General features: G+C 34.4%; 1 protein-coding gene across 4 annotated transcripts in view; it reads right to left on the bottom strand.

Moving 5' to 3' along the window:
* Window positions 1-26759, bottom strand: part of ZDHHC21 (zinc finger DHHC-type palmitoyltransferase 21) — a 61380-nt gene that overhangs the window by 10045 nt on the left and 24576 nt on the right. For all 4 annotated transcript variants that reach the window (XM_041762064.1, XM_041762065.1, XM_041762061.1 and 1 more), the window contains 2 exons: window positions 25181-25319; window positions 3914-4030 (listed from right to left, as the gene is read on the bottom strand). In XM_041762064.1, coding sequence (XP_041617998.1) covers window positions 3914-4030; window positions 25181-25319 — 256 coding nt within the window. The remainder of the gene's footprint in view (window positions 1-3913; window positions 4031-25180; window positions 25320-26759) is intronic.

Here is a 26759-nt window from a genome sequence, read left to right as displayed (position 1 = left end):
TCATCATTCGAGAAATCATGATATTAAAAAATATTTCAAGCTGATTAACAATAAAAGTAATTTAAACAGACATTATACAATCGATGAACAGCAAATAAGCACATGAAGAAGTGTTCAGTATCACGAGTCATCAGGGAAACAGAAATTAAAACAAGATGCTAAAAAAACCGACCTCAGGAGTTGCAATTAAAGGCTGACAACAACAAATGTTGACAAGAATGTGGAGCAACTAGAATTCTCATACATCGTTGGTGAGAGTACAAATGGTACGGTCTCTTGGGAAAAAGATCTGGCAGTTGCTTATGAAATAAAAGATAAACTTTTCTTAAGTGACAAAGCAATTCTTGTCCTAGATATTGCCCCAAGAAAATGAAAACATGTTAATACATAAAAAAAGACCAGAACAAAAATGTTCATAGTAGGTTTATTCACAATTGTCCAAGCTGGAATCGAGCCAGCCTTCTATCAACAAAGTAAATAATTGTGGCACAGTCATACAGTGCAATACTACTCAGCAATGATAAGTAATCATCAATACATGCAACAACACAGATCAAAAAAGATTATATTGAGTGAAAAACTTACATAAATGACACACATGAAATTCTACAACCAGTACTAATCTGTGGTGGGGAAAAATCAGATCAGTAGTGCCTCTGCGGAGGAGGCAGATTTATTGCCATGAGGCATGAGGAAACTTTCTGAGGTGATGGTAATATTCTATGTTATGAAAAGTTTTGGGGTACACTGCTCATCCAATAGGAACACCCAATAGGAACACTTAAATGTATGCTCTTCACTGTAGGAAATTTTGCCTCAAAGGAAAAAAATGCAAACAAGCATCGAGCTCTAGTTAATGATTTGCATGGTGAACAATTTGATGCAATTTATTTTGATATGTATATCAAAAGATAATATAGACTGATAGTTTGACATGAGATAATTATTCTACTATGTCCATTGTGGCTGGATATTCACCCACCCACATGCAAAATTCTTCAAAATTTCCTGTGTGTTTAGTATTTTTCCTATAAAACCTGAGGAGCAAAGGTTATGAGTACCTTATAAAGTATGCAAACACAGGTTATACAGGAAATATGTTTTCCCTCCATTTCTGACTATTCTTTCTGTTCTATTCAGAGGCTGGTTACCACTACCTATATCTAATGTGCCTTTCCAGGGGTAGTCTGAATACAGATAGAAGGACAGAGAGAGACACACAGCTATTTCCTGCATATTTCTTTTTTTCTGAAAGTTAGCATTGTTATTAACATTTCTTACTGATCAATAAGAGGAAAGAACACATTAAGAAATAGGACACTGACAAATTATATGCAAAATGAATGAAAATAAAATGAGTAAAATTAACACCTAACTTATGAGAGAAATAGTCACTTTGTTAAGAGCTATATTGTCATATAATTGATATACTATACAATTCACACATTTAAAGTGCACATTTTGATGTTTTTTTTAGTATGTTCACAGTCATTCAACCATTACCAAATATGTTCAGCACCTCTTACAAGAAACCCAATACCCTTTAGCCATCACCTCCAGTCCCCCTAGCTCTCCACTCCTAGTTAACCATTAATCTCCTTTCTGTCTCTACAGACTTGCCTATTCTCGACATTTCATATAAATGGAATTACACAAAGGCAAGACCTCTTATGACTAGTCTCTTTCACTTAGCATAATGTTTTCAAGGTTCATCCATGTGGTAGCATGCATCAGGACTTCTTTTTAAGGCAGAATAATGTCCATTGTATGGATAGTCCACATTTTGTATATCCATTCATCAGCTAACAGATATCTGGATTACTCTCAGTTTGGGGCTATTATGTATGAACAACATTGCTATAAATGTTCATGTATTTTTCCATGTGAACACACGTTTCATTTCTCTGGAGTACACACCTAGGAGTGGAACTGCTGAATGAAGTGATGATTCTGTGTTTAACTTTTTAAAGAACTGCCAAACTGTTGTCTGCACTGTTTAACATGCCCCCTAACAGTGTGTGAGGATTCTGATTCCTCTACATCCTTACCAACTTTTGCTACTATCTTTTTTTCATACAGCCATCATAGTGTGTGTGAAGTGGTACCTCATAATGGTTTTGATTTTCATTTCTCTGATGACCAGTGTTATAGAGCATCTTTTCATGTATTTTTTGTCCATTGATATAACCTCTTTGAACAAATGTCCATTCAGATTCTTTGACCATGTTTTAATTAAGCTGTCCTTTTATTATTGAGTTACAGGAGTTCTCTATCCTAGATATAAAAAACCCCTTATCACATACATGATTTACAAATATTTTCTCCCATTCCAAGAGCCACCTTTTCACGTTCTGGATAGTGTCCTTTGAAGCACAAAAGTCTACACTTTTATTTAACTATATTTTTTTTCTTGGTTGTTTGCACTTTGGGAGTCATATCTGAAACACTATATCCTATTCCAAAATTTACTCCTATGTTTTCTTCTAGGAGTTCTTTTTTTTTAATGTTTTTCTTTTATTTTTATTTATTTATGATAGTCACAGAGAGAGAGAGAGAGAGAGGCAGAGACATAGGCAGAGGGAGAAGCAGGCTCCATGCACGGGGAGCCCGACGTGGGATTCGATCCCGTGTCTCCAGGATCGCGTCCTGGGCCAAAGGCAGGCGCTAAACCGCTGCGCCACCCCGGGATCCCTCTTCTAGGAGTTCTATAATCTTAGATCCTACATTTAGGTCTAAAATCCATTTTGAGTTAATTTATGTATTATGGTTTGAGGCAAGGGTCAACTTTATTCTTTTGCATGTGTATATTTAGTTACCCAGAAGCATTTATTAGACTTTTCTTTACCCCATTGAATAGTTTGGGCGCTCCTGTTGAAAATCAGTTGACCATATTTATAAACAAATACCTCTAGAGTTTCAATTCTATGTCTTTTATATATATATATATATATATATATATATATATATATATATATATGTGTGTGTATGTACCCTTGTGCCAGTACCACGCCTTTTTGATTACTGTTACTTTATAGAAAGTTTTGATACATTTTTTTTTCTTACTATACATTGTTTTCACTGAACATATTCTGGTAAACACTTAAGTTTACATATACATTTGCTATACATAACATAACAATGGAGATCATTTCTTACATACATATTTATTTATACATATGTCAATAGTTTCTGCAAAATAAATGTGTAGAGATTGATCAAAAGGACTGTGCATTTTAATGTTTGATACACACTGACAATTCACCTTTCCAAAAGGTTATGCTAATTTACCCTCTATCAACAATGTATAAGAAAACCTTAACCTACATCTTCTACAATGTAGTGTATTACCAAACTTTTAAATCATTACTCAATATAATTTTTCTCACTTTTTGAACTTCTCTGTTTGATAAATCCCATTTGACTAATAAATATACGCAAAAAATAAATAAGACTTAATTACTAATAAAATGTTTCTACCAGCAACTCCACTTTTTGGAATTTACCTTAAATAGTTTAAAGAGGAAAACGAGATGTTCAAAGTAGTGTAATTTGTAATATAGAAAAAAATATTACACATTAGATGCTGATCAACAGGAAAAGTGTTAATTAAAATATAGTTGAGTCACTAAACAGAGTATATCCAACTATTAAAAACTATAAACATGGAGTCTGTAGTCATATAAAAAAATGCTAATTTTTAAAAGCAGGATACAAAATTGTATAATTGTATATATATATTCTATACACCTATTGTAACTACTTTAAAATTACATAGGCATATGAAAATGAAAATATATAAATAGCTATGGGTAATTTTCTCCTTTAATTTATAAACTTTTTGTCACTTCTTAGAATTAAGTTCATAATTAGGGAATATGTTCATAAATACATTACATTGAAAAAACATACTTACTGTGATGATGCCAATTAGCTGAGTATAAAAAAGTCCAGTTATTCCAACTAACATAGTGATGCCCATAAAGGCAGCTAGTCTCATTATGGCCAATTCATGCCTAACAACAAAGAGGTCCTATAAGAAGAGAGAAAAAAAGACTTAAGACAAATTGAGAAGTTACTTAAAATTTCAAAACAGTCAAGAATTAACCCATTAACATTGCTCCCTTATCTTAAAAAAATACTCTCCCCCTTTTAAGTTTATTCCACTTAATCAATACATAAATATTAGAAAATTTCAAAAATAAGTGTTTTTAATTCATAGTAGCAAGCCAAAAAATAGGATTTTTACTACTCTTGTATCAAAAAGCCTCAATCCTAAAGTTCCAAATTAGCCAAGCTTATTTACTGTTTCCAGAAAAAAACCAAACCAAACCAAACAAACAAAAAAAAACCATACAGTGCACAATCTTTGGTTACACAAAAGGAAATTTTATTATTATACTTCTAGAGAGTTTGAATGTATAAGCCTGACTCATAGTATTAAAGATCAAGTGATCAAGACACCTAGAGATACGTCACTTAGTCAAAATGAGGGGGAAACATAAATGATAGGATCATGTGGACCAGCTCTCTTTAAGCCTTCTTCACCCATTCAACTATCCATCCACTCAACCATCACCACCAAGCACTGTGCTATGTAACAGAAAAGTAAGAATGAGAAAGATATGATCTATGCCCTGAAAAAGCTGCAGTTTATTTCGAGAGAGAACCCAATTTTTTGAAACTCAAAACAACATGATATATGCTCTCTAACAGGGATGCATGCAGAGGACTGTAGAAACACCAAGGAGGAGAAATGTAAATGCTCTGAGGGAAAGCTGATTTCCTGGCTCAAGGCATAAAAACGAGTCTCTTGAAAGTGAACCCAAGAAAGTGGTGTAAAAACGAAAACAAGAAGCATTTCATTTCCTCTGTTACCAAGCAGAGACACCAGAAGAGTGAGAGAGAGTTCTGGAAACCTACTGCTGCTAAGCTCTGGAATAATACTTCCACAGTGAACAGAAGCAACAAATGAATGGGAAGGACCCCCAAAATATAACCACCCGTATGCTTTTTAAACACTAATTCAGGTTAAGACTTAAAGATATCTTCCTGACAACATCAAAAATAGGGAGGTCACTGAACATAATGAGTTTGCTTGAAACAAAAGAACTGGTGCCTTTCTGTGTATCACAGTGACCACCCACCAGACTCAAGCAGAAATCTGAGTCTACACCCAAACCACTCAATTCGTTAGTCTAGAAAAACTTAAAATTCACCAAGACACTCATGATGCTGTTTAGCAGTCAAATTCTGGCAGTCAGTTCAAAAGCTCAGTGAAAAGAGCCTAACGCAGAGTCCTTACAAAACATGCTAAAATAAAAAAATGGAGCCATGTATAAGAAATTAAGTGCAGTAAATTCTGCTATAATGCTGCTTGAAAACACGAAAGTGTTCCAACATGGTCAGTATGTGAAACAACAGCTTGAGCGTAGCAAGAATTCCATTTACTTATGTGTGATTTTTAACTGCAAGAAACCCTACATGATTTTGGAAAACCATACCCTGCTAAACGAAGGTACATGGGAATACACATAACACGTGCACACATCTGAACACCTACTGGCTACCATAATTCATTGTCTGTATTATGAGTCACACTCTGCCACAACTGCTATTATAATTTTCCCTCAGATTTCAGATGGCTCTCCTTCCATTGCTTCCGAGTAAGTCACTTACTGCAACCTGTCTGATACCCACTTCCACTACTACATGGCAGGTCTCTTTTAAGGTAAAGTGTCAAGTCCAGTATAGTATTATGTATGCATTTCTTAACTATTTAACGTGTGAAACCAAGTTGTTGATTTTATTAGGTTCTGATCCTTTCGAGAGTCTTCTGATCCTTTTGAGAGTCACTGACAAAGTTTCTGAGTGTTGTGCCTCCATCTTCCCATAAGCCCTGTGGTTTTCACTGCATAATTTTGCATAGAAGGGTGAATTTCAGAAATGCACATATGGTGTTATAGTAGAGTGGAGTGTAATAAAAATACCATATTTGACCAAATAAAATGCATCTTCTCTTCTCCCAATGAAAAGCTTTTTAAAAAATTTTGTCAACTAGGATTTATAAATCTTGGGGATGATGAGACTAAAAGATCTAATTCTAATATTACATTTATTCACTTGGTTTCATACTTATATTTAAGAGTATTTGTGTAAGACAGTAAAATACCTTGAGAAACCCTTTTTTAGCACATTATCTTGGTCATTTAGCACAGTTCTTCAGATCACAACATCCTTGCTTTATTTTAATTTTTTTTCATGAAGCAATTCTGGGATCTAAAAATTGGCCTGGGAAACTTTATCCAAATCACAAGAACCCGTTTACTATTCAAGATCTTTACTACATTATCAGTGTTGTAGCTGAATGTGTCTCCCCCCAAATCTAGATGTTAAAAACTTAATTCCTAGGACCCTAGAATGTGATCACATTTGGAGACAGAGCCTTTAAAGAGGTGAAGGGTTTAAAACAAGTCCTTTAGGGTGGGCACTAACTCAATCTGACTGGTAGCCCTATAAGAGTAAATTAAAAAACACAGACACCAGGGATGCTCAAGCACAGATGTCCTCATGTGAGGACACAGTGACAAGGTGGTCCGTCCATCTGCATCCAGAGGCATCCAGAGAAACCCAACCTGCTGACTTCTTGCTCTTCGACTTCCAGCCTCCAAAACTGTTGAGAAAATGAATTTGTTGTTTAAGCCTTCCAGTCTCTAATAATTTGTTATGGAAGCCCTAGCAAACTGCTATAATAAAGATATATCTTTATCATTTTCATTTTCCCATTTTTTTTTTTTTTTGTTAAGAAATGTCTTTATATCCAGTAAACGCATAAGATGTAAGTTCATTTTAGGGAAAAATAACACCACTCGCTCAAGAATGAGAACATCTGAAACCACACAGAGCTTTCATCTGTACATTCCTTTGCTATCATATTCTCTCCCTCACCTCTACCCTGAAGGCAAAGATTACTAATTCATTCTTCATACCATTTGGATACTACCATGTTTTACTTGTATATTGCAAATACCTTCTTCTACTCTGAATCTACCTTTTCACTTTCTTTATGGCATATTTTGATAACTCCAAGTGCTTCAATTTAATGTAAACCAATTTATAAATCTTTTCCTTCAATGCTTTTTATTTCCTGTTTAAGAAGCCTGAGGTAGGGGCAGCCTGGGTGGCTCAGCGGTTTAGCGCCACCTTCAGCCCAGGGTGTGATCCTGGAGATCCAGGATGACTCCCATGTCAAGCTCCCTGCATGGAGCCTGCTTTTCCCTCTGCCTGTGTCTCTGCCTTTCTCTTTCTCTCTCTCATGAATAAATAAATAAAATCTTAAAAAAAAAAGAAGCCTTGAGGTAATAATGATTTATTCGTCTATTATCATTCAAAGCCTTTAAAAGCTTTATAGTTTTGCCTTTCATATTTAGGTCACTAATCCACCTGAAATTGATGTTTATTCTTTTTGTGCACTGAAACATAGGGGTCTGAATTTGTTTATCCCTATACCAGTGACTTACACTTTAGTTACTATGTCTTTCTACTAAATCTCCATACCTAATGGGCCATGCCACCCCTCTTGTTCTTTTTCAAGAATGCCTCAGTCATTCTAGATAATCTGTATTTCCATCAGAATTTTAAAATTAGTTTTTCAAATTATAACACATAATCAAGACTCTCTCTCTCTCTCTCTCCATTCAGCTTCATATCTTTCCCCCAGACATCTTGTACTTTTTTGACCATATTTAATTCAGGAACTTCCTGTTTCTTGATTCTATTTAAAAAGTTTTGCTATTAATTTAATTGTCTAAAGGGTTGTCTGAATACATATGATTTTAATTCTAATCTGTTAATGTGATAAAAATACTGATTTTCTAATATAAAAACTACCTTTCATTTCTAAGATACACTCAATCTGATCAAGCTGATTATGTATATATAATATATATTCAGTTTGCTACTATTTTGTGTAGAAGTTGTTTATGTTCATAATCAGTCTAGGCTATAATTTGCTTTCTTATCTTTGATAAGATGTATTCAACATACAGTACACATATATGTACATATATGGGGAGAGTTCCCTCTTTTTCTTTTAAAAGAGTTTTATAAGACTAGAGTTCTTGTTTCCTTTCATATTTGATTAGACTAGACCTTACTCGTAAATCTGTGAATATTCTTTGCAAAAGTTTTAACTACTCACTTAGGGTGATAGAACTCCTGTTTCCAATTTCTTCCTGAAGCAGTTTTCTTCTTGGAGCTATACTATGCTTATGATCAGGAAACTCAGTACTGTTAAAGATATCAACTATCCAAACTGATTATAAAATTAATACAATCCCAATAAAAATCCCCCACCAGGAGAGCGCATAGTGTACTGGTGGCAGAGGGTTTTTTGGTTTTGGTTGTTTTTTACTTTTACTTTGTTTCAATTTGTACAAATTACTAAGTAAGCTGTTTCTAAATTTCATTGAAACAAACAGAAAAACCACAGTGAATATCATATCACTCCTATATAAAAAGAAAAAAGTGAGAGGGTTGGTTTACTACATGCATTCTCAATACAGGTTATATGGCTCCTAAGAGGGAGAAAATTTGTTCTTCGGGCAGAGGTGGCAGGGGGGAGAATCACCCATTTCAACAGTTTTGTGCCCAAACACAAATTAATCCTACCTGACAAAATTCTATTACTTAGTATTTAATTTCATTGAAGGAAGTGGAGAAAATGTCTAAAAAGGCTCCCGAAGGAGCAAAAAATAATGAAAAAAAAAAAAGAGTCTCCACCGGATAATAAGATTTGTTATCTAACTATGGTTATGACAGCATGGTACAACCACAAGGATAGACAAACAGACCAATGGACTAGCAAAGAACCAGAAACAGATACACACATACACTACTTGTTTTATGACAAAGATGGCACTGCAGGGCAAAGTGGAAAGAATTATCTTTTTAATAAATGGTGTTAAATCAATTGGCTATCCACCTATGAAAAAAATGAAACCCTGACTCATACCTCATGAGAAACATAAAAATCAATTCCAGGTGGAAATGTAAAAAATATAATACTTGGAAGGCAATACAGGAGAATTATATTGATGATCTGGGAATAGAAAAAGACTTCTTACGTTGAACCTAAAAAGCACTAACTGAAAAGGAAAAGATTGTAAGTTGGAGTACATGAAAATCAAAAACTTCTGTTCATCAAAAAATATCAACACTGAAAAGGTAAGCTAGAGAAAAGATATTTACAACACACGTACTCAAAAAAGAACTCAAATCTAAAACACTCTACAATTACAAAAAAAAAAAAAAAAAGTCAACGCCTCTCTAACCACCAAATAGGCAAAATACTTAACATAGGCTCACTATATGAAATAGGCTATTCATTTGGTCAGTAAACATATGAAAAGGGGTTCAATACCATTAGTCATTGGAGAAATGCAAATGAGAACAAAGTCAAGTACTGCTCATCTCCAGCAAAATGGCTAACTTTGTAAAGTACTCTGAACCTATATCCTCTACTAGTGGAAGATTTAAATTTGTAGGACCACTTTGGAAAACTGTGAACAGTATGTAAAGGAACATAGATATATACTTTGAACACTATAACTTCTAGCTTTAAGTCCCAGTGAAACTCATGCACATATACAGCAAGAGACATGAACAATGATGCTTTCTGGCAACATTAACTATAATAGCCCCAAACTGGAAACAATTCAAATGTCCGTCAGTAGATTGGATAAATTGTCTTATATTAAATGAAACACAGTTGACCTCTGAATACCACCAGCTTCACCACCACCAGTCTACTTATATCCAGATTTTTTTTTACTGTATTAAACATGTACTTTCTTTTCCTAATGCTTTTATTAATAACATTTTTTTCTCTAGCTTACTTCATTGTAAGAATACAGTATATAACAGGTATTTAAATATGTGTTAACCAACTGTTTAAGTTATTGGTAAGGCTGCCAGCCAATAGTAGACTATTAGCGAAGTTTTGGGAGAGTCAAAGTTATACATGAATTTTCAACTGCACAGGGGTGAGCTCCCCTAACCCCTGCACTATTCAAGGGTCAAATGCACCATGAATATTTATAGCAATATTCATTGCAATGAAAACGAACTCTATCAATGTAACAAAAAGAACAAATCTTAGGCTAACAAATTCTCAACATCCGTGGCACCTCCAATCTGTCGACCCAAATACCATTTCACTACCTATTACTACCTTCCCCCAATACTTTCACTTGACTCCCTGCTTGTTTACACTCCACCGTACACTGCTATCACCTCTCCTGAGGTCACCATCAACTTTCTTGACCCTCACTTTCACCTTCTGGTTCACTAGCTGCTCCTTCTTAGTCACCTTTCTGATTCCTCCTCCTCTTTCTGCCTTCTAAAGGTTAAGAGTGCCCTGGGCTTGGTCTTTAAACCTCTTTTCTTCTCTCGAAGACAAAAAGACTATACACTTCCTAGAAAATCTCCCATCAGATTCCATGACTCTAAATACCATCTTTATGCTGAAAGCTCATAAATTTATAGTACACACCACTCCTCTGAAATCCACATTCCTGTATCTGTCTAGTTAACATCTCTTCTTAGATATATTCAATATCCAGGTATCTCATAGTAAACACATCAAACCAAAGTCTTTAACTTCTTCCTAAAATCAACTCTTCCTCCAGGCTTCTCCACTTTAGTAAGTGATATATTTTTTCCTCCAGTTGTTCAGGCCATGAAATCATCTTCGACTTGTCATATTTTTTTTTCGACTTGTCATATTTGATCTCATACCCCACATCAAAATCATCACCAAGTCTTTTAGCTCTTTAAACTATAATGGACCACTTCTCAACACTTCCACCACTCCCATAATCGTTTCATGTTTGGACATTTTAGTAGTCTCGCAACTAGTCTTACTGCTGCCATCCTTATCCTCCTCCAATTTATTCTTCATATCCTTCCCATCAGTTTTCTTCCTAAAATGTAAATGAGTTTGTGTAACTCTGCTCAAGACCCCTCCAATAGTTTCCAAAGTCCCGACCACCAAACATCCTAAAAAAAAAACATCTCCAACCTCCAATTCCATCTACCACTACTCTTAATTCAGCTCCTCCTACTTTCTCCCCAACTTGCTCTACTCAAGGTAGGCTGGCCTTCTTACCATTCCTTGAAAATATCAAGTGTGCTCCCGCCTCAGGAGGACTGGGCTTTGGTTCTTTCCTCTCCCTGGAATGCTCTTTCTCTCAATATCAGTGACTTGCTTGAGTTCCAGGTCTCTGCTCAAGTATCACTGTTGACACTTTTAGTAAGGCCTTCTCCAACTACATTATCAATCATTAACCTCTATCCCTTACCAAACTGTAATCATACTTAACCATACTCCTTTGCCTGTCATATATGTGTTTATTGCCTGTCTCCTCCAATTAGAATATAAGCTCCTTAATGCAAGAACTTGGTTTTATTCACTGCTGCACCCTCAGAACCTAGATCAGCGACCAATGCACACAGTAGACACTCAACAAATATTTTTTAAATGACTAAATGAGTATTTTTCATAAGTTTTAAAAATAAACTTGTTTTACAAATAAAATTTTATATTACTATAAAATGGTAAGTTTTTGTAGCATCAGTAGAAAGCAATTTTTATTTATAAGCTATTATTTTAAGTAGTTTTCTGTGTTTCTAGGAGACTAACCCAAAAATTAACAAGGTTTTAGGTATATGTGATCTTTCCCCTTACTAAAAAGTTTCTCAACTTTAGCATGGTTGATGCTTTGGGCTGAATTACTCTCTGTTGGGGGGACTATCCTATGCCTTGTAGGATATTTAGCAGCAACTCTGGCCCCTACCCACTAGATGCCTGAAGCACTCCCAAGATCTGTGACAACCAAAAATGTCTCCTGACATTACCAATGTACTCTTGGGGACAAAACCTCCCTCTTCCCCAGCCCTCTCCCCCACCACTGCACTGCTGGAAGGGATTTGGTTTTCCCTATTTTTCAAAAATGAAAATAGCTTATGTCATAACTGAGATATGTAAAGCATACAAATTTGAATTTTCAAAATGGCTTCATAACCAACTTTCCATGCTGAAGTTAGATTCATGTGGCAATTAGATATAACTGCATAAGATATAATCCTGTTTTATCTCTAATGTTATCAGCACTTCTTAGAATAAGCCATAGCTTTAAGTTTTAGCATAATATTCCAAAGAAGTTATAGGAGCATTCTGCACCCTCTCTGACATCCAGCCCCCAAGTAAAATGCACTCTTTCAGTTTTGTTAAATCCTAACGGAAACTCAAATCTAAATAAAATCATTATTCAAATTTAATGGCCATCGAGTGTTCAGGATTACACATTAAATTTTGATACAGATATAATTGCAGCTTTCTTAGAGAGCAAACTATACTGGTACCTCACTGCCAGTTTCATGGCTGAGGGTAAAATATTTAGAAAACCCATCTTGTCTGCCTTCTCATATCTTAATAGTAAAAAAAAATCTAGAAAAACTGGAGCAATTCAATTAAAAAAAAAAAGACACCATATGTTCTTGCTACATTTACAATTTAACTTATGATTTTTGGTCAAAGATGAGTAAGATGAGTGCCTGGTTGGCTCAGTTGGTTAAGTGTCTGACTCTTGATTTCAGCTCAGATCCTGATCTGGGGTTCATGGGATTGAGCCCCACGCATGAAGCCTGATTGATATTCTCTCTCTCTCTCCCCCTCTGCTTCTCCCCAACCCCACACATTCTCTCTCTCAAATACATAAATCCTCAAAAAAAAAAAAAAAAAAAGATGAGACAATGAAATTGCTGCCAGGCTATAACCATTTAAACTCAAAGCAACTGAACCATTCTCAGAGAGAAATAAAAACTGCTAAATCATTTATATTAAATGCTATAATATTCATAAATAGCTATATAAACAAATTTGCTGAATATATATTCAATAGACCTGGTATGCAGGGCAAGGTCAAGATTTATTATAAGGTTTTCATGTTCTATGTATCACTAAAAGCAAAGGGATATATTGACACACACAACTGACAACTGTTAGAATAACGGTATTCTTATTGGTTTTTTTTTTTTTTTTTTTTTACTCTCAACCCTGAGATGGAGACCTGAGCTGAAATCAAGAGTCTGGACACTTAACCAATTGAGCCACTCAGGCACCCCAATAATAGGATATTCTTAAACTGTTTTTTCCCTATTAATATAAACTAATTATGTATCTAACACTATTACTTTCAAGCAAAAAAAAAAAATTTACCAAGGGATGATATCTCTACTACCACTTCAGGATGCTCGCACAAAAATGCCAAATGACCATATTAGCATTAAAAAGAATTTTCATTTCATTTTTTCTTAATTCCACACTATTCTTGTCTAGTCTCAACTATTTTCACCCAAATCCAAAAAAGTTAAATGCATATTTCAGTGATTTTATCTGTTCTAAAGTGATCAAGATAAATCAATGAATGACTTTACAGATACCAAAAAACAAAGTTATTGACTAAGTCTAAAATAAAATACTTCTTAAATAGCAACAAATAATAGAAGTACTCAGGATACATTAAAATTGATTATATAGACAGAATAAAATAAATTATAAGGAGATTTACCAACATTCAAAGCTACCTGCAATCCCATCTTCTGGTTAGCCAAAAAACTACACATCTAATCTGTGGCACTGTTGTATCTGACATCAAATCCTTAGCAACAGTATTAGATATGGGCTCACTGGAATAATAATAATGTATCTTCCTAGCCAAGGATTGGTCAAATTGCTATACATGATTTATCTTCCTCTTCTGAATGTTGGTGGCATGTACCTTTTGTGATTCTCTCCCTGCCATCCCCCTCCTGTCACTCTTCCCATAGCCTTAAATGCAGTGAATATATTAGTTTTGGGCCTTCACAAAAAAATAGGTATAGAAGAATCAATTACAAATTATCTGAATCTACTTCATCTAAAAACAGTTTAAAAGATGATACTTTAGAACTAATGCGCTATGACACAAATGATTAGCTACAAAATCTCTATACTAACAGCTATATATTATTTATTCCAAAAAGAAAACCGCCTCAGATTTTCTCACCTAGAGAGACAGTGTTGCCTATGAGATTGACAGCAGGTACATATTTTTTAAAAATATTTAAGCCAAAAAAAAAAAAAAAATATTTAAGCCATTATAATGCCTTTACAAGGTCTATTTTGACAGTCTTTATATTAGATAAGTTACTACAAATGCATTGCCTCAGTAAAAAGTGAAAACAGCAAAGTATGAATTCACCAATCAGGATAATTGATGAGCTTTCTTTGAAGAATAGATTTTTGTGATGCTTCAGCGTTTTTTAAATCTGTACTTTTTAAAAATTAACAATGCAAAAAATAAAAAATAAAAATAAAAATTAACAATGCTATCATAATATTGTTTTAAAAAAAACCATTAGGGAAAAATACAAAAAGTACAATAGTATCTTGGTACTATGGGAAGAACACTGATTTAGAGATGGATAGAAATGGCCCAAAATCATACCTCTGCCAAGTGATAACTCTTGGACTAGACTATTTTTGGAACTCTCCGATTCTTAGTCACCTTCTCTGTACAATAGAACCATAATACTTATCCTCTGAGAGATACTTTAAATGACTTGACATTTTCCACTAATCAAATGCTTACAGATCCAAAATAACCAAACGTAAAATTTATGAAAAATATGACTAATGATATATTCATTATCCATGAATAATAAATTTCTAAAAGCATTCTAAGTAAAATGATACCTTCCTCCATATTTAATTATAAAGCTATAATTTTCTAATATTGCTTTTGGTAAGCTAGCATACAACAAAATGAAATACATTATTATAATTTAATAATATACCAAATGACTAGGCACTTGCTTTTAAATATTTAAAATAACTATGTGGAAAAAAAAAAATAAAATAAAATAACTATGTGGGAAGTAGTCAAATATGGACCTTGGTCAAAGAAAATTCAGTTTCTTTAATACTCATTCATTTTATTCATTTAAAATGCCAAATCATTGCTAATCTACATGTCTTGAAATCTTTAAAATGACTTCATCCCAATTAACTACTTAAAGTAAGACATTAGTCTCAAGAGGGGTTTTAAAAAATAAAATTTAGCATTATATTGGCATGATAAATATAAATGATGCTCAAACTAATTTAACATCTAACATTTGAAAAACTTATCCAAATATCTCAAAGCTTATGATTTTTATTGATCTTGGATTCTGTGATTCTAACAAAAAATGCTTAAGTCATCCTTATCTATTTAGAAAGATACCTATTATTTAAGTTTCTGCAGTTTTTCCATTTACGTATTTTTGTTTTAATACTGAGAATTTTGAGATTATTTTAGTGACTGTCTACAAAGAAGACAGTAATACTTATTTTAGGGTTGTAGGCTTTCATTAGTATAAAACTTAGAATATATATCAATAATTACAGCCTTAAAATATATCATTATTTGGGGCATTGATTCCTGATGAATAAATTCCTTATCTCCTATACCTCCTTCCCTCATTAAAGGATATTTGAAATATTTCCTCAAAGCTTTACATAGTAAAAACATATAAATCCTTGAAAGTTCATGATAGGTGGATATTTTAAAAGTAAAGGAAGAGAAGAAATTTAAAAAGTATTAAGTTACTCTAAAAAAAACACCTGGGCAACTGCAAAGCAGTTAAAACAACCCAGCACAGAAAGAACTTCCTGACAAGAGGAAGCTAAGAGAAGAGGAATGGAAGAATCAGGGTCTTAAGCCCTTCACTTCCCAGAATTTGCAAAACAGCTTGCTTTCTCTCTCAACTCTCTTCCTTGAGCTTAACCAAAATGTACCAGTTTTCTACTGAATACAGGTTGAGTGCCATTACAACAAAGTTTAAATGGCAATCCATTTCTTCTTTTGTTTAATGAATAAACACTCTTACCTTAAAAACAAACAAATAAACAAAAGAAACAAAAACCTAGGGAAGAGCTGTTAACACTTTCTTTTCCCAACCAGAAAACTAGTACTTGGCTTTAAAACTTGGCTACAAAAAATACTATGCTGCCATCTACCAACTTGAAAGGGTATAAAAAAGAACACAGACTAAGCTTTTACTTCCTTTGACTTACAGGAGAATACAGGGTCAAATCCATGGCATCCCTTAATTGTGCTAATATCTCCACAAGAAAGATGCATAGTAGTCATTAATACATTAATCTCCAGAGATAATTAGGGATATCTGGGGATCTTTATTCCATATCTCAAATAATTGAAAAGGTAACAATGTGAATTAACATGCTGACACTATCTGGCCAGCTTTCCACACAAAGTGAAGAGATGGATATAGTTTTGTTTGGTTGTTTTAGAGAAAAATGAAAAAGAAACAGGCAAAAAACATAGAAAAAAAACCTGATGAGCAGAGCTGTTTGGAGAATATTCCACTACAAAATGTTACCTTTTTAAAATGTCAATGGTAATAATGGGGACTTTTGTACTGAAATTCCTGGTTGTTTTTTTCTACCTTGTTACAAGAAAAAAAATAAAGTGTCATTAAAAGAATTGTTATGGTAAAAACAAGGTTCTATTACTTCACCTTAGAAATATTTGCTATAAAAAAAAAGAAATATTTGCTATACAGTATATTAGTATTTTAGAATGTATTTGACCTTAAAATCAATTATTTCAAATAAAAAATAAAAAAATAAAAAAAAATTAAAAAAAAAATCAATTATTTCAATTATTGCCTCTAACCTTTAGTTGTTCTTTTGCCAACAATGACTTCCTTCATCTCATCTTGTTAATCTCTCACCTAATTAAAAGTCCATCCCAAGCCTCATTTCCTATAACAGTTCTTAAACCCTATAGCCAGAGCAGCACTGTTCTGCACAACTCCACAGGACACCTTTTACTTAGACTAGGACATGAGTGTTGTCTCTTGGAGATGCACAGTTAGGCAACACAGATTAGAATCACTTGGGAAGTGGGGCACCTGGGAGGCTCAGTGGGTTAGGCATCTGACCCTTGGTTTTGGCTCAGGTCCTGATTTCACAGTTCCTAAGACTTAGTGCCACATGCAGCCCTGCACTCAGCAGGAGTCTGCTTGGACAGTCTCTCCCTCTGCTCCTTCCCAGCTTTTGTGCGTGCACACACAAATGCACTCTCTCTCTCTTTCTCAAATAAATAAATAAATAAATAAACAAATAAATAAATAAATAAATCTTTAAAAAGGAAAACGAGTCACGTGGGAAGAAATTTTTAAATGAAATGCTACTTCCAACAACACCTGTGAGGGAAACCATTTTATGAGACTAATCTCAATAAGAACACTACTAAAAGCCACATAACTCCAATTAATTAATAAACAGCTGACTGAAGACACTGGGAAGTAGCCAAAGTAGTGAAGGCTTAAAGGCCCAAGATGTGAGAGTCTAGAAATGCACTAAGGTGAGTCCTACTGCTTCTTACCTTAAGGTACTTGCCAATTCATAAGCAGTATGAAAGGTCAATCAGAAACAGAGGCTCAGAGCTGTCTGTAATCTTACAGAGTTGGGGAAAGAACAAGGAAAAGGCATGATCCATAGTAAACACCAAAATTTTTCAGCTGAGAAAATGAAGGGTTACTTCATAAGAGAGAAGGAAAACTGAAAGTAGTCCTTCACAAAGACAAAACCGAGTAATCATAAATCTTTACAAAACTTCAATAAATGTAATAAATGTCATCTTCAAAAGAACTGCTATATTAAGACCAATGTTCTGTTACTCAGCCTTAGAAATATTCATCATACAAACCTTTGGTTGGATCAAGATGAGCCTTCTCTTTATTGCCAATCCAAAAAAAAGGAGTAAATCATATAGAAGAAAAAAAAATCATATAGAAGAAAAAAAATCATATAGAAGAAAAAAAATCAACCAGCTCTTCTACAGTTTGTCAAATGCCTGGTATCCCACAAAACTTATCAGATCTGTCAGAAGAAAGGACCAAATATCTGGAAACTAAGGGAGACAGAAAAAAATTCAACAGAAACAGACCCATAAGTAGATCTCAAAACTGAAATGTCAGACATAGACATTAAAATAACTTTAAAATGTTCAAAACTATAGATGACAAATTAGAATTTCACTAAAGAAATGATCTATGAAAAAGGTTTCAATGAAAAATTTGAAAGTGAAAAATATAACTGAATTACTAACTTAGTAGAAGGGTTTGACAGTAGATTAGACAGATCAGAAGAGCTGATCAAAATAAACCAGAATAAAAAAAAAAATAAATAAAAAATTAACCAGAATAAAGGTCAGTAGAAAACACGTGCTCTGAAGCAGAGAGGAGAAAAAAAAAAAAAAAACACAGAAAAGACTGTGAAAGGTGTGCAGTGCAGTGAGCTCTCATGTACATAAAATCAGAGTATCAGAAATGCAAAAGAAAAGTTGGGCAAAAGCAGTATTTGAAGTAATGGTATAGTATAGGCAAAGAAATAAATGTTTGTAACTTAAGAATGTCATCAAGCCAGAGATTCAAGAAATTATATAAACTCTCTCAAACAGGAAAAATGCAAAGAAACAATGAAGCACATCACAGAACAACTAAGTACAAAGACTGCCCCCTCATCACCCCATAAAGGTGTCCAGTCCAAAGTGGTGATATACAAAGCTCCTGAATTCAACTCTTTTCACAGACACATTGAATCTACTGCTACACATGGAGAGATTCTCTTTGAAAGAAATCTAGAAACTAGACGAGCAATTCCTACTCAACAATATACATCACAACTGTAGAAAATCATCAAATCACAAAAAAAGAGAGCAAGCCTATTAATAATTACCTTAAATGTAAACTGGACTAAATTCTCCAATCAAAAGACAAGAATGGCTGAATGGATTAAAGAAAAAAATCCTCAACAATACAGTGCCTACAAGTGATTCACTTTGGCTTTAAGGAGACATAAACTGCAAATAAAGAGATGGAAAATGATATTTCATGTAAATGGTAACCAAAAGCAAGCAGATATACTTTTATATCAGACAACATAGACTTTTTAAAATAAGATTTTTATGTATTTATTCATGAGAGACAGAAACATAGGCAGGGATAAGCAGGCTCCCTATGGGAAGCCTGATGCGGGACTCAATCTCAGGGACCTGGGATCACAACCTGAGCCAAAGGCAGATGCTCAAACACTGAAAAACCCAGGTGCCTTATGGACAAAATAGATTTAAGTCAAAGACTGTAAATAAGAAACAAGGAAGACCGACATAATGATAAAGGGATTAATCCAACAAAAGGACATAATATTTGTAAATATTTATGCACACAATATAGAGCCACTTAAACACAACATAACACAAATATTAACAGACCTGAAGGGAGAAACAAAGAACAATACAATAATGGCAGGGGCTTCAATACTTGAGTTTCAACAATGGATAGATCATCCAGAAGAAAATTAACAGGGAAACACTGGACTTAAACTGTACACATTAGATCATCCCATCCAACAGTAGCAGAATGCACACTCTTCTCAAGCATACACAGAACACTCTCTAGGACAGATCATATGTTTAGGCCACAAAACAAGTCTTAATAAATTTAAGATGACTGAAATCATATCAAGCATCTTTTCCAACCACAATGGTATGAGACTAGAAATCAGTTATAAGAAAAAAAAAGGAAAATTCACAAATACGTGGAGCTGAAACAATCTCTACTGAACAACCAACTTCTTGTTCAGAGAAGAAGTCAAAACAAATAAAAATATATCTTGAGGCAAATGGAAACTGGACACACTACAACTTAGGAGATGCAGCAAAAGTGGTTCTGAGAGAAGTTCATAGCAACAAATGCCTACTTTAGGAAAAAAGGTCTCAAACCACTTATCTTTATATGGTAAGGAACTAGAAAAAAAAAAAAAAAGAATCAACCAAGCCAAAAGTTAGTAGAAGGAAAGAAATAACAAAGAGAAAAAAATAAATGAAATAGGGACTAAAAAGACAATAGAAAATATCAAGGAAACTTAAAGGGGATTCTTTGAGAAGATAAACAAAATAGACAAAACTTTAGCTAGACTCACTAAAAAAAGAGGACAAGGAAAATCAGAAACGAGAGAGGAGACATTACAACTGACACCACACAAACAAAAGGATCATATGACACTACTATAAAAAAATTGTATAGCAACGAATGGGACAACCTAGAAGAAAATGAATAAATTCCTAAAGACATACAACCTATCAGAACTGAATCATAAAGAAATAGAAAGTCTGAACAGACCAATTACTAGGAAGGAAATTGAATCAGTAATAAAAAACCACCCAACAAAGAAAGTCCAGAACAAGAGAGCTTCACTCGAAGAATTAATACCAACCCTTATTTCAAAATCATTTTACAAGATCTCCATTAATCTGATACCAAAATCAGACATTAGAAGAAAGGAAAATCACAGGATAAAATCCCTGATGAACATAAATGCAAAAATCCTCCACAAAATATTTGCAAACTGAATTCAACAATACATTTAAAAAATCATACACCATGATGAAGTAGGATTTATTCCAGGGATATAAAATGGTTTGACATCTGCAAAACAATCAACGTGATACACCACATTAGAATGGGGGGAGAGGAAAAACAAAGGAATCATGATCATCTCAATAAATGCAGAAAAAGCAATCTATAAAATTCAACATCCATTCACAATAAAAAAAGTCTTAAAATTAGGCATAGAAGGAACATATCTCAACAAAATAAATTCCATATATGACAAGCCCATAAGAATCATACTCCGTAATAAAGAAGCAGAAAGCTTTTCCTGTAAGATCAGGAGTAAGACAAAGTTTTGCCCACTTTTATTCAACTTAGTACTGCATGTCAGAGCAATAAGGCAAGAAAAAAAATAAAAGGCATCCAAAATAGAAAAAAAGTAAAACTACCTTTCTTTGCAGATAACATGATATATACAGAAAACCTAAAGACTCCACCAAAACCTGTTAGAACTAATGAGTGAATTTAGCAAAATTACAGGATACAAAATCAATATACAGATATCAGTAGTGTACCTATAACACTAATAAGAAACTATCAGAAAGGGAATTAAGAAAACAATCCCATTTATAATTGCATCAAAAAATACCTTAGAATAAATTGAACTATTGAAGGGAAAGATCTATACAGTGACAACTATGCCACTGATGAAAGAAATTGAAGAAAACACTATTAAATGAAAGCTATTCGATGCTCATGGTTTGTAAGAATGAAACATGCTTAAAATGTCCATACTACCCAAGCAAGCTGCAGATTTCAATGCAATCCCTATCAAAATTCCAATGGCATTTTCCTCACAGAAACGGAGCAATCCTAAAATTTGTATAGAGTAACCAAAACCTGAATAATCAACCTTGAGAAAGACAAATAAAGCTGGAGGCATCAGAGTTTTTGCATTCAAACTATATTAAAAAGCTTTAGTAATCAAAACAGTATGATAGTGATATAAAAACAGAGACATACATCAATGGAACAAAATAGAGAGCCCAGAAATAAACCCATGCATATATGATCAATTAATTTTGACAAGGAATCAAAAATGGAAAAAGGATAGTCTCCTCAGTAAATAGTGTTGGGAAAATGGGACAGCCACATGCAGAGAATGAAAACATACCTTTATCTAATACCATGCAAAACCACTTTATATCCACTTTTTCCTCCTACATTTTTAATCTTTTTTTTTTTAGATTTTATTTATTTATTAATGAGAGACACACAGAGAGAGAGGCAAAGACATAGGCAGAGGGAGAAGCAGGCTCCATGAAGGAAACCCAATGCAGGACTCAATCCTGGAACTCCAGGATCATGCCCTGAGCCAAAGGCAGATGCTCAACTGCTGAGTCACCCAGGTATCCCACATCTTTAATATCTTAATAGTAAACGTTTGTTTACTATTCTGAGGGCATTTTGTCAACATTCAGTATGCATGTAAATATATACTTAATAAAATATATATTTATAAATACATATATTTCTGAGGATTCAAATACCATCACCTATAATCAGTTTTCCTGTTAAAAAAACAAAAACAAAAATAGGGACACCTGAGTGGCTCAGGGGTTGAGCATCTGCCTTTGTTTGGCTCAGTGCGTGATCCCGGGGTCCAGGGTCAAGTCCCACATCAGGCTCCTCGTGGAGAGCCTGCTTCTCCTTCTGCCTATGTCTCTGCCTCTCTCTGTGTGTCTCTCATGAATAAAATATTTTTTTTAAAACCCAAAAAACAAACAAACAAAAAAGAGTGATCCTTCCTGTAATTGGTAGAATTTTCCCAAAGTTTCTGTCTTTCATTTGGAGATGGAAATCAGTTTGTCTTGAGTACTGAAATTTCTTCAGTCTGTCACCAGTCTCCTAGCAATACCATCCAATAGTCTGTAAAATTTTCATAAAAATTAATAGGCCAGGGACTCCTGGGTGGCTCATTCAGTTGGGCATCCCACTCTTGGTTTTGGCTCAGGTCATAATGTCAGGCTCCACATTCATTCAGTGGGAAGTCTGCTTCTCTCCCTCCCCCACTACCCCTCCTCACCACTTGCACACGTGTGTGCGCGTTCTCCCTCTCTCTCAAATAAATGTTTAAAAAAACTCAAATGAATGTCTATTCTATATCCGATACTTTTACATGTGTTATCTCATTTAATCTATTATTCACATTTTCCAAAAGAGAACACTGCAATCCAGAATGCTTAAACATGGTGTCAAAGATTATACATATAATAACAAAAGCCAGGCTTTGATCCTAGATGTGTCGGTTTACAAAGCCAAGATCATTCTACTACCACGGTTGGCAAACTCAATATAGAGAGTTAATATTTCAGGTTTTTTGGGCCATATGTCCCTGTCACAACTACTCAACTCTGTTGTTGTAGCCTAAAAACAACTGCAGACAATATGGGAACAAATCAGAGTAGCTGCGTTTCAGCAAAACTTTACTAATAAAAACAGGTGGAAGGTCAAATTGCCAATCCCTCCACTATACTATAATGCATTTCCTCCTAGGGAACCTCTATTAAGTTTTCATTAACATGACCAAATTTTATCTCTCTCCCTCTCACCTTAAAAAATTATGACCTTAATCTTACTGGGCAACTATATTTTAATGCTTTTCTTATTAGGCTCAATTACTTGAAACAGGTTACTCTTGGGATACGTTCAACCTTTTACATATTCTTTTTTTTTTTTTTTCCTTTTACATATTCTAACTATAATGCCAATTATATCAGAAATTAATCTATAAATGAGATGAAACATTTCTAAAACTACAATACTAGCATGCACTAAATTCTCAGTGTGAAAATGTCAAACATCCATATTTAAAGTTCTCCTTTTTGAACTCTTTTCACTTATTAGTATCTAATATTAATTGCTCAATCTATATTTAATAAGCATAATCACCACAAGGCCCCACCTAATATACACAGCCAAACAACAATAGCAAATACTCTCTTTTAATTATACAAAATGATCATAAAGAAGGGCACACGGGTGGTGCAGTTAGTTAAGCATCTGAGTCTTGGCTTCAGGTCAGTAAATTCAGATCATTAAAATGATTTCAGGGTTCTGAGATCAAGCCCTGAATTCGGCTCTATGCTCAGCAAGGAGTCTGCTTGGGACTCTCTCTCTCTCCTCCCTGCCCCTCCCCCTCACTCATTCTCCCTCTCTCTAAAATAAATCAATAAATCTTTTTAAAAAAGATCATATATATATAGAAATGACCTAAAGACCCAGAACTTAAAGACCTTATTCTTTAGAAAGATCCTTCTCTCACTTATTCCAAAATTTAGCTATGTGTACTACCACTGAAATTGTTATTTTTAAGATTTAAATGATATAACTAGGAAAGAAAAATTCCCCTTCTCCATGGAGGATTCTGGTCTTTTGTCCCTTTATCCCATCCTACCTTCCTTCCTCACATGCGCAAGTGCATCCTTGTGCATGCTTTCTTTCTGTTCTGCCTGTCTGCCTCCTTCTCTGTCTTACACACACATACACGCACAGGGTATCTCAAAAACACAATCCAAGTCCAAGTTATGCACAAAACTAGGCTGAAATATCAACTGTTCACACAAAACACATAAGGTAAGATTCAACAACACAAGATCAGATTCAAATCCCAGCTCTACAACTAAAATCATATGAATAATTACTCTCTAGCTTTGTGCCTTCATGATCTACCTATTTAACCTCTATTAGTCTGTTTGCTCATTTATAAAAATGGGAGGAAAGTGTACCCACCTCATGTGGTTGTTGTATGCATTAAAGTGAGAACTGAAACATGCCCACAAGCATGGTGTTAACATTTACATAGTCAAGTACTTAACACATGTTGCTGCTATTACCACCACAATCACTCCTACCATCAACAATCTGGGGCAAGCCTTACTAAGGTCTATTGTTACCCCTGTACAAAATGACAAAAGCACAGTTTCCAATGGTATATATAACAACTTTTTAAAGGAGCTTGCAAATTCTATTCATTGTTAAAAGTCCGGGATTGGGGCGGGGGGGTCCTTTTTCTTAAAAACGTTCCTTCGAGAACCTTTAAAAAAAATTACAGTCTATTTTTCTTCCTGTAAGGAAATAAGAAGTTAACATTTTTCAGTTACTCTCTCATCATTGTAGGTATTTTTAAACCAAAACATATACACTGAAAGATTTAATATGTTGGTTTTTAAAGAAAGTCATTGAGCCCTAATAAATAATCAAAAATGGATTTGGTTAAAAGGGCATGTCAGATTAGGGCACTTTCTTAATCCCGATACATTTTAAAATTCACCAAGTTTGGAGTTTATTTTTGTTTTTTTTTTTTGTTTTCAATCTTCTGCACTTAAAGGAACTGCATGTTAATAACTGTATCCTAGGGATCCCTGGGTGGCGCAGCGGTTTGGCGCCTGCCTTTGGCCCAGGGCGCGATCCTGGAGACCCGGGATCAAATCCCACGTCAGGCTCCCGGTGCATGGAGCCTGCTTCTCCCTCTGCCTGTGTCTCTGGCTCTGGCTCTGCCTGTGTCTCTGGCTCTGTCTCTCCTTCTATCTCTCAAGAGTAAATAAATAAAATCTTTAAAAAAAAAAAAACTGTATCCTACAGCCACTCTAAATTAGTGGATATAAATATTTCTTACCAAGTTTCGCTTTTTTACTGGAAGAAAATAATAATAGTGGCAGAAAGAAAACATCAGTGCATAAGAAGTAAGAAGTTCCGTGTAGAAACACAACTGCAGAAAAAGCCAATGATTATCTTCACCGACACAATTGTTAATCCTGAAAAAAAAAAAGGAAAACAGAAACAGTATTTTAAACTTTAGTAAGACGACATAACCTCAGGAGTGGTAAAACTGAAAACAAACGCGAACAACTTCACGTATGCTGGACTTCATGGAGATAGGCGAACACTGCTTAAACCTATGAGCAAACAGTGCGCAGGAACAGACGTACTATAAATATGCCACCTCACATTTGGAAAGCACTTTCTACTTTACAAAGAAGTCCATGGATATGATCTGCCTTCCACTCACAGCCACCTGGGGTGGCAGGAAGAGCAGATGGCAGTCTCCTTGTTTCATTGGTATGGAAACAGGAACAAAGCAGTGAAGACACTCGCCAGAGGAAGTGATAGTGGCCAAGAGAACAAGAACCTTCTATATATTGCTCTTCTATGACAGCATCCCAGTTGTGGAGAGCAATCGGAATGATTTGAGGTAGGAGGACAGAAACCTGTCACGCTGACATTACTGTTAAGCACTCCCGATTTTTATTACTTTTAAAGTCTACCCTGAGGGGCACCTGGGTGGCTCAGTGGTTGAGCATCTGCCTTTGGCTCAGGTCATGATCCAGAGTCCTGGGATTGAGTCCTATATGGTGCTCCCCACAGGGAGTCTGCTTCTCCCTCTGCCTTATCTCTCTGTGTCTCTCTCTATCTCTCTTCCTCTCTCTCTGTCTCTAAGTAAATAAAATCTTAAAAAAATAAATTCTATTCTTAGTTGCTCAAAATAAATACACATCCGCAAGTACTTACAAATCCTTAGCGCTACACTTCCACCTTGAAAATAGTGAATAGTAACTAAGAACAGTAATTAATGTCAAAATCCTAAACATTATTCTAAAAAAGGTTACACAATTGAGTTTTTCAGTGTGGTTACCACTTGCCTAATAATATATTATTATTATTAGCCTTTTTTTAAAAAAAATCTATTATAAACAGATCACTCAGGTTTAGATAATTACTTGAGAATTAATCTGTTTAACTTCAAGGCACATTTTTTTAAACATCAACTATATATTATACACTATACTATCCTATTGATGGACTTAGACAATTTTAAACTTTTTAATACAGTAACAAAGTGCTTTTATCTAAAATGCTTTTATTTTTCCTAATCTCGGGAAATTACCTTCTATTTAAATAATCACCTTATGGTAAAAATCAAATTTTCACTAAAAGCTTGCAAATATTAACTTGTGCTATCAGAGTAAGTTACCAAAAGCATCATCAGGCAAAACTAAACTCCAACCTTGAGTCAACTATAGATAAATGCAGTTATAAATTTAAGAAGCCCATCATGCAGTTAACTTTGTATATATGCATGTATGTGTGTACAAACATAAATATATATGTATTTAGATATATTTACAAAGTGCTACACTATACTAGTTTAAATATTTATACAGAGATCCCATGCTAGGAAAACAGAATTAAATACA

The sequence above is a fragment of the Vulpes lagopus genome, chromosome 7 (genome assembly GCF_018345385.1).
Source record: "Vulpes lagopus strain Blue_001 chromosome 7, ASM1834538v1, whole genome shotgun sequence".
Lineage (NCBI taxonomy): Eukaryota > Metazoa > Chordata > Mammalia > Carnivora > Canidae > Vulpes > Vulpes lagopus.
Note: the sequence above shows the minus strand (reverse complement) of the source record. Positions and strands in the feature narration are given on the sequence as shown.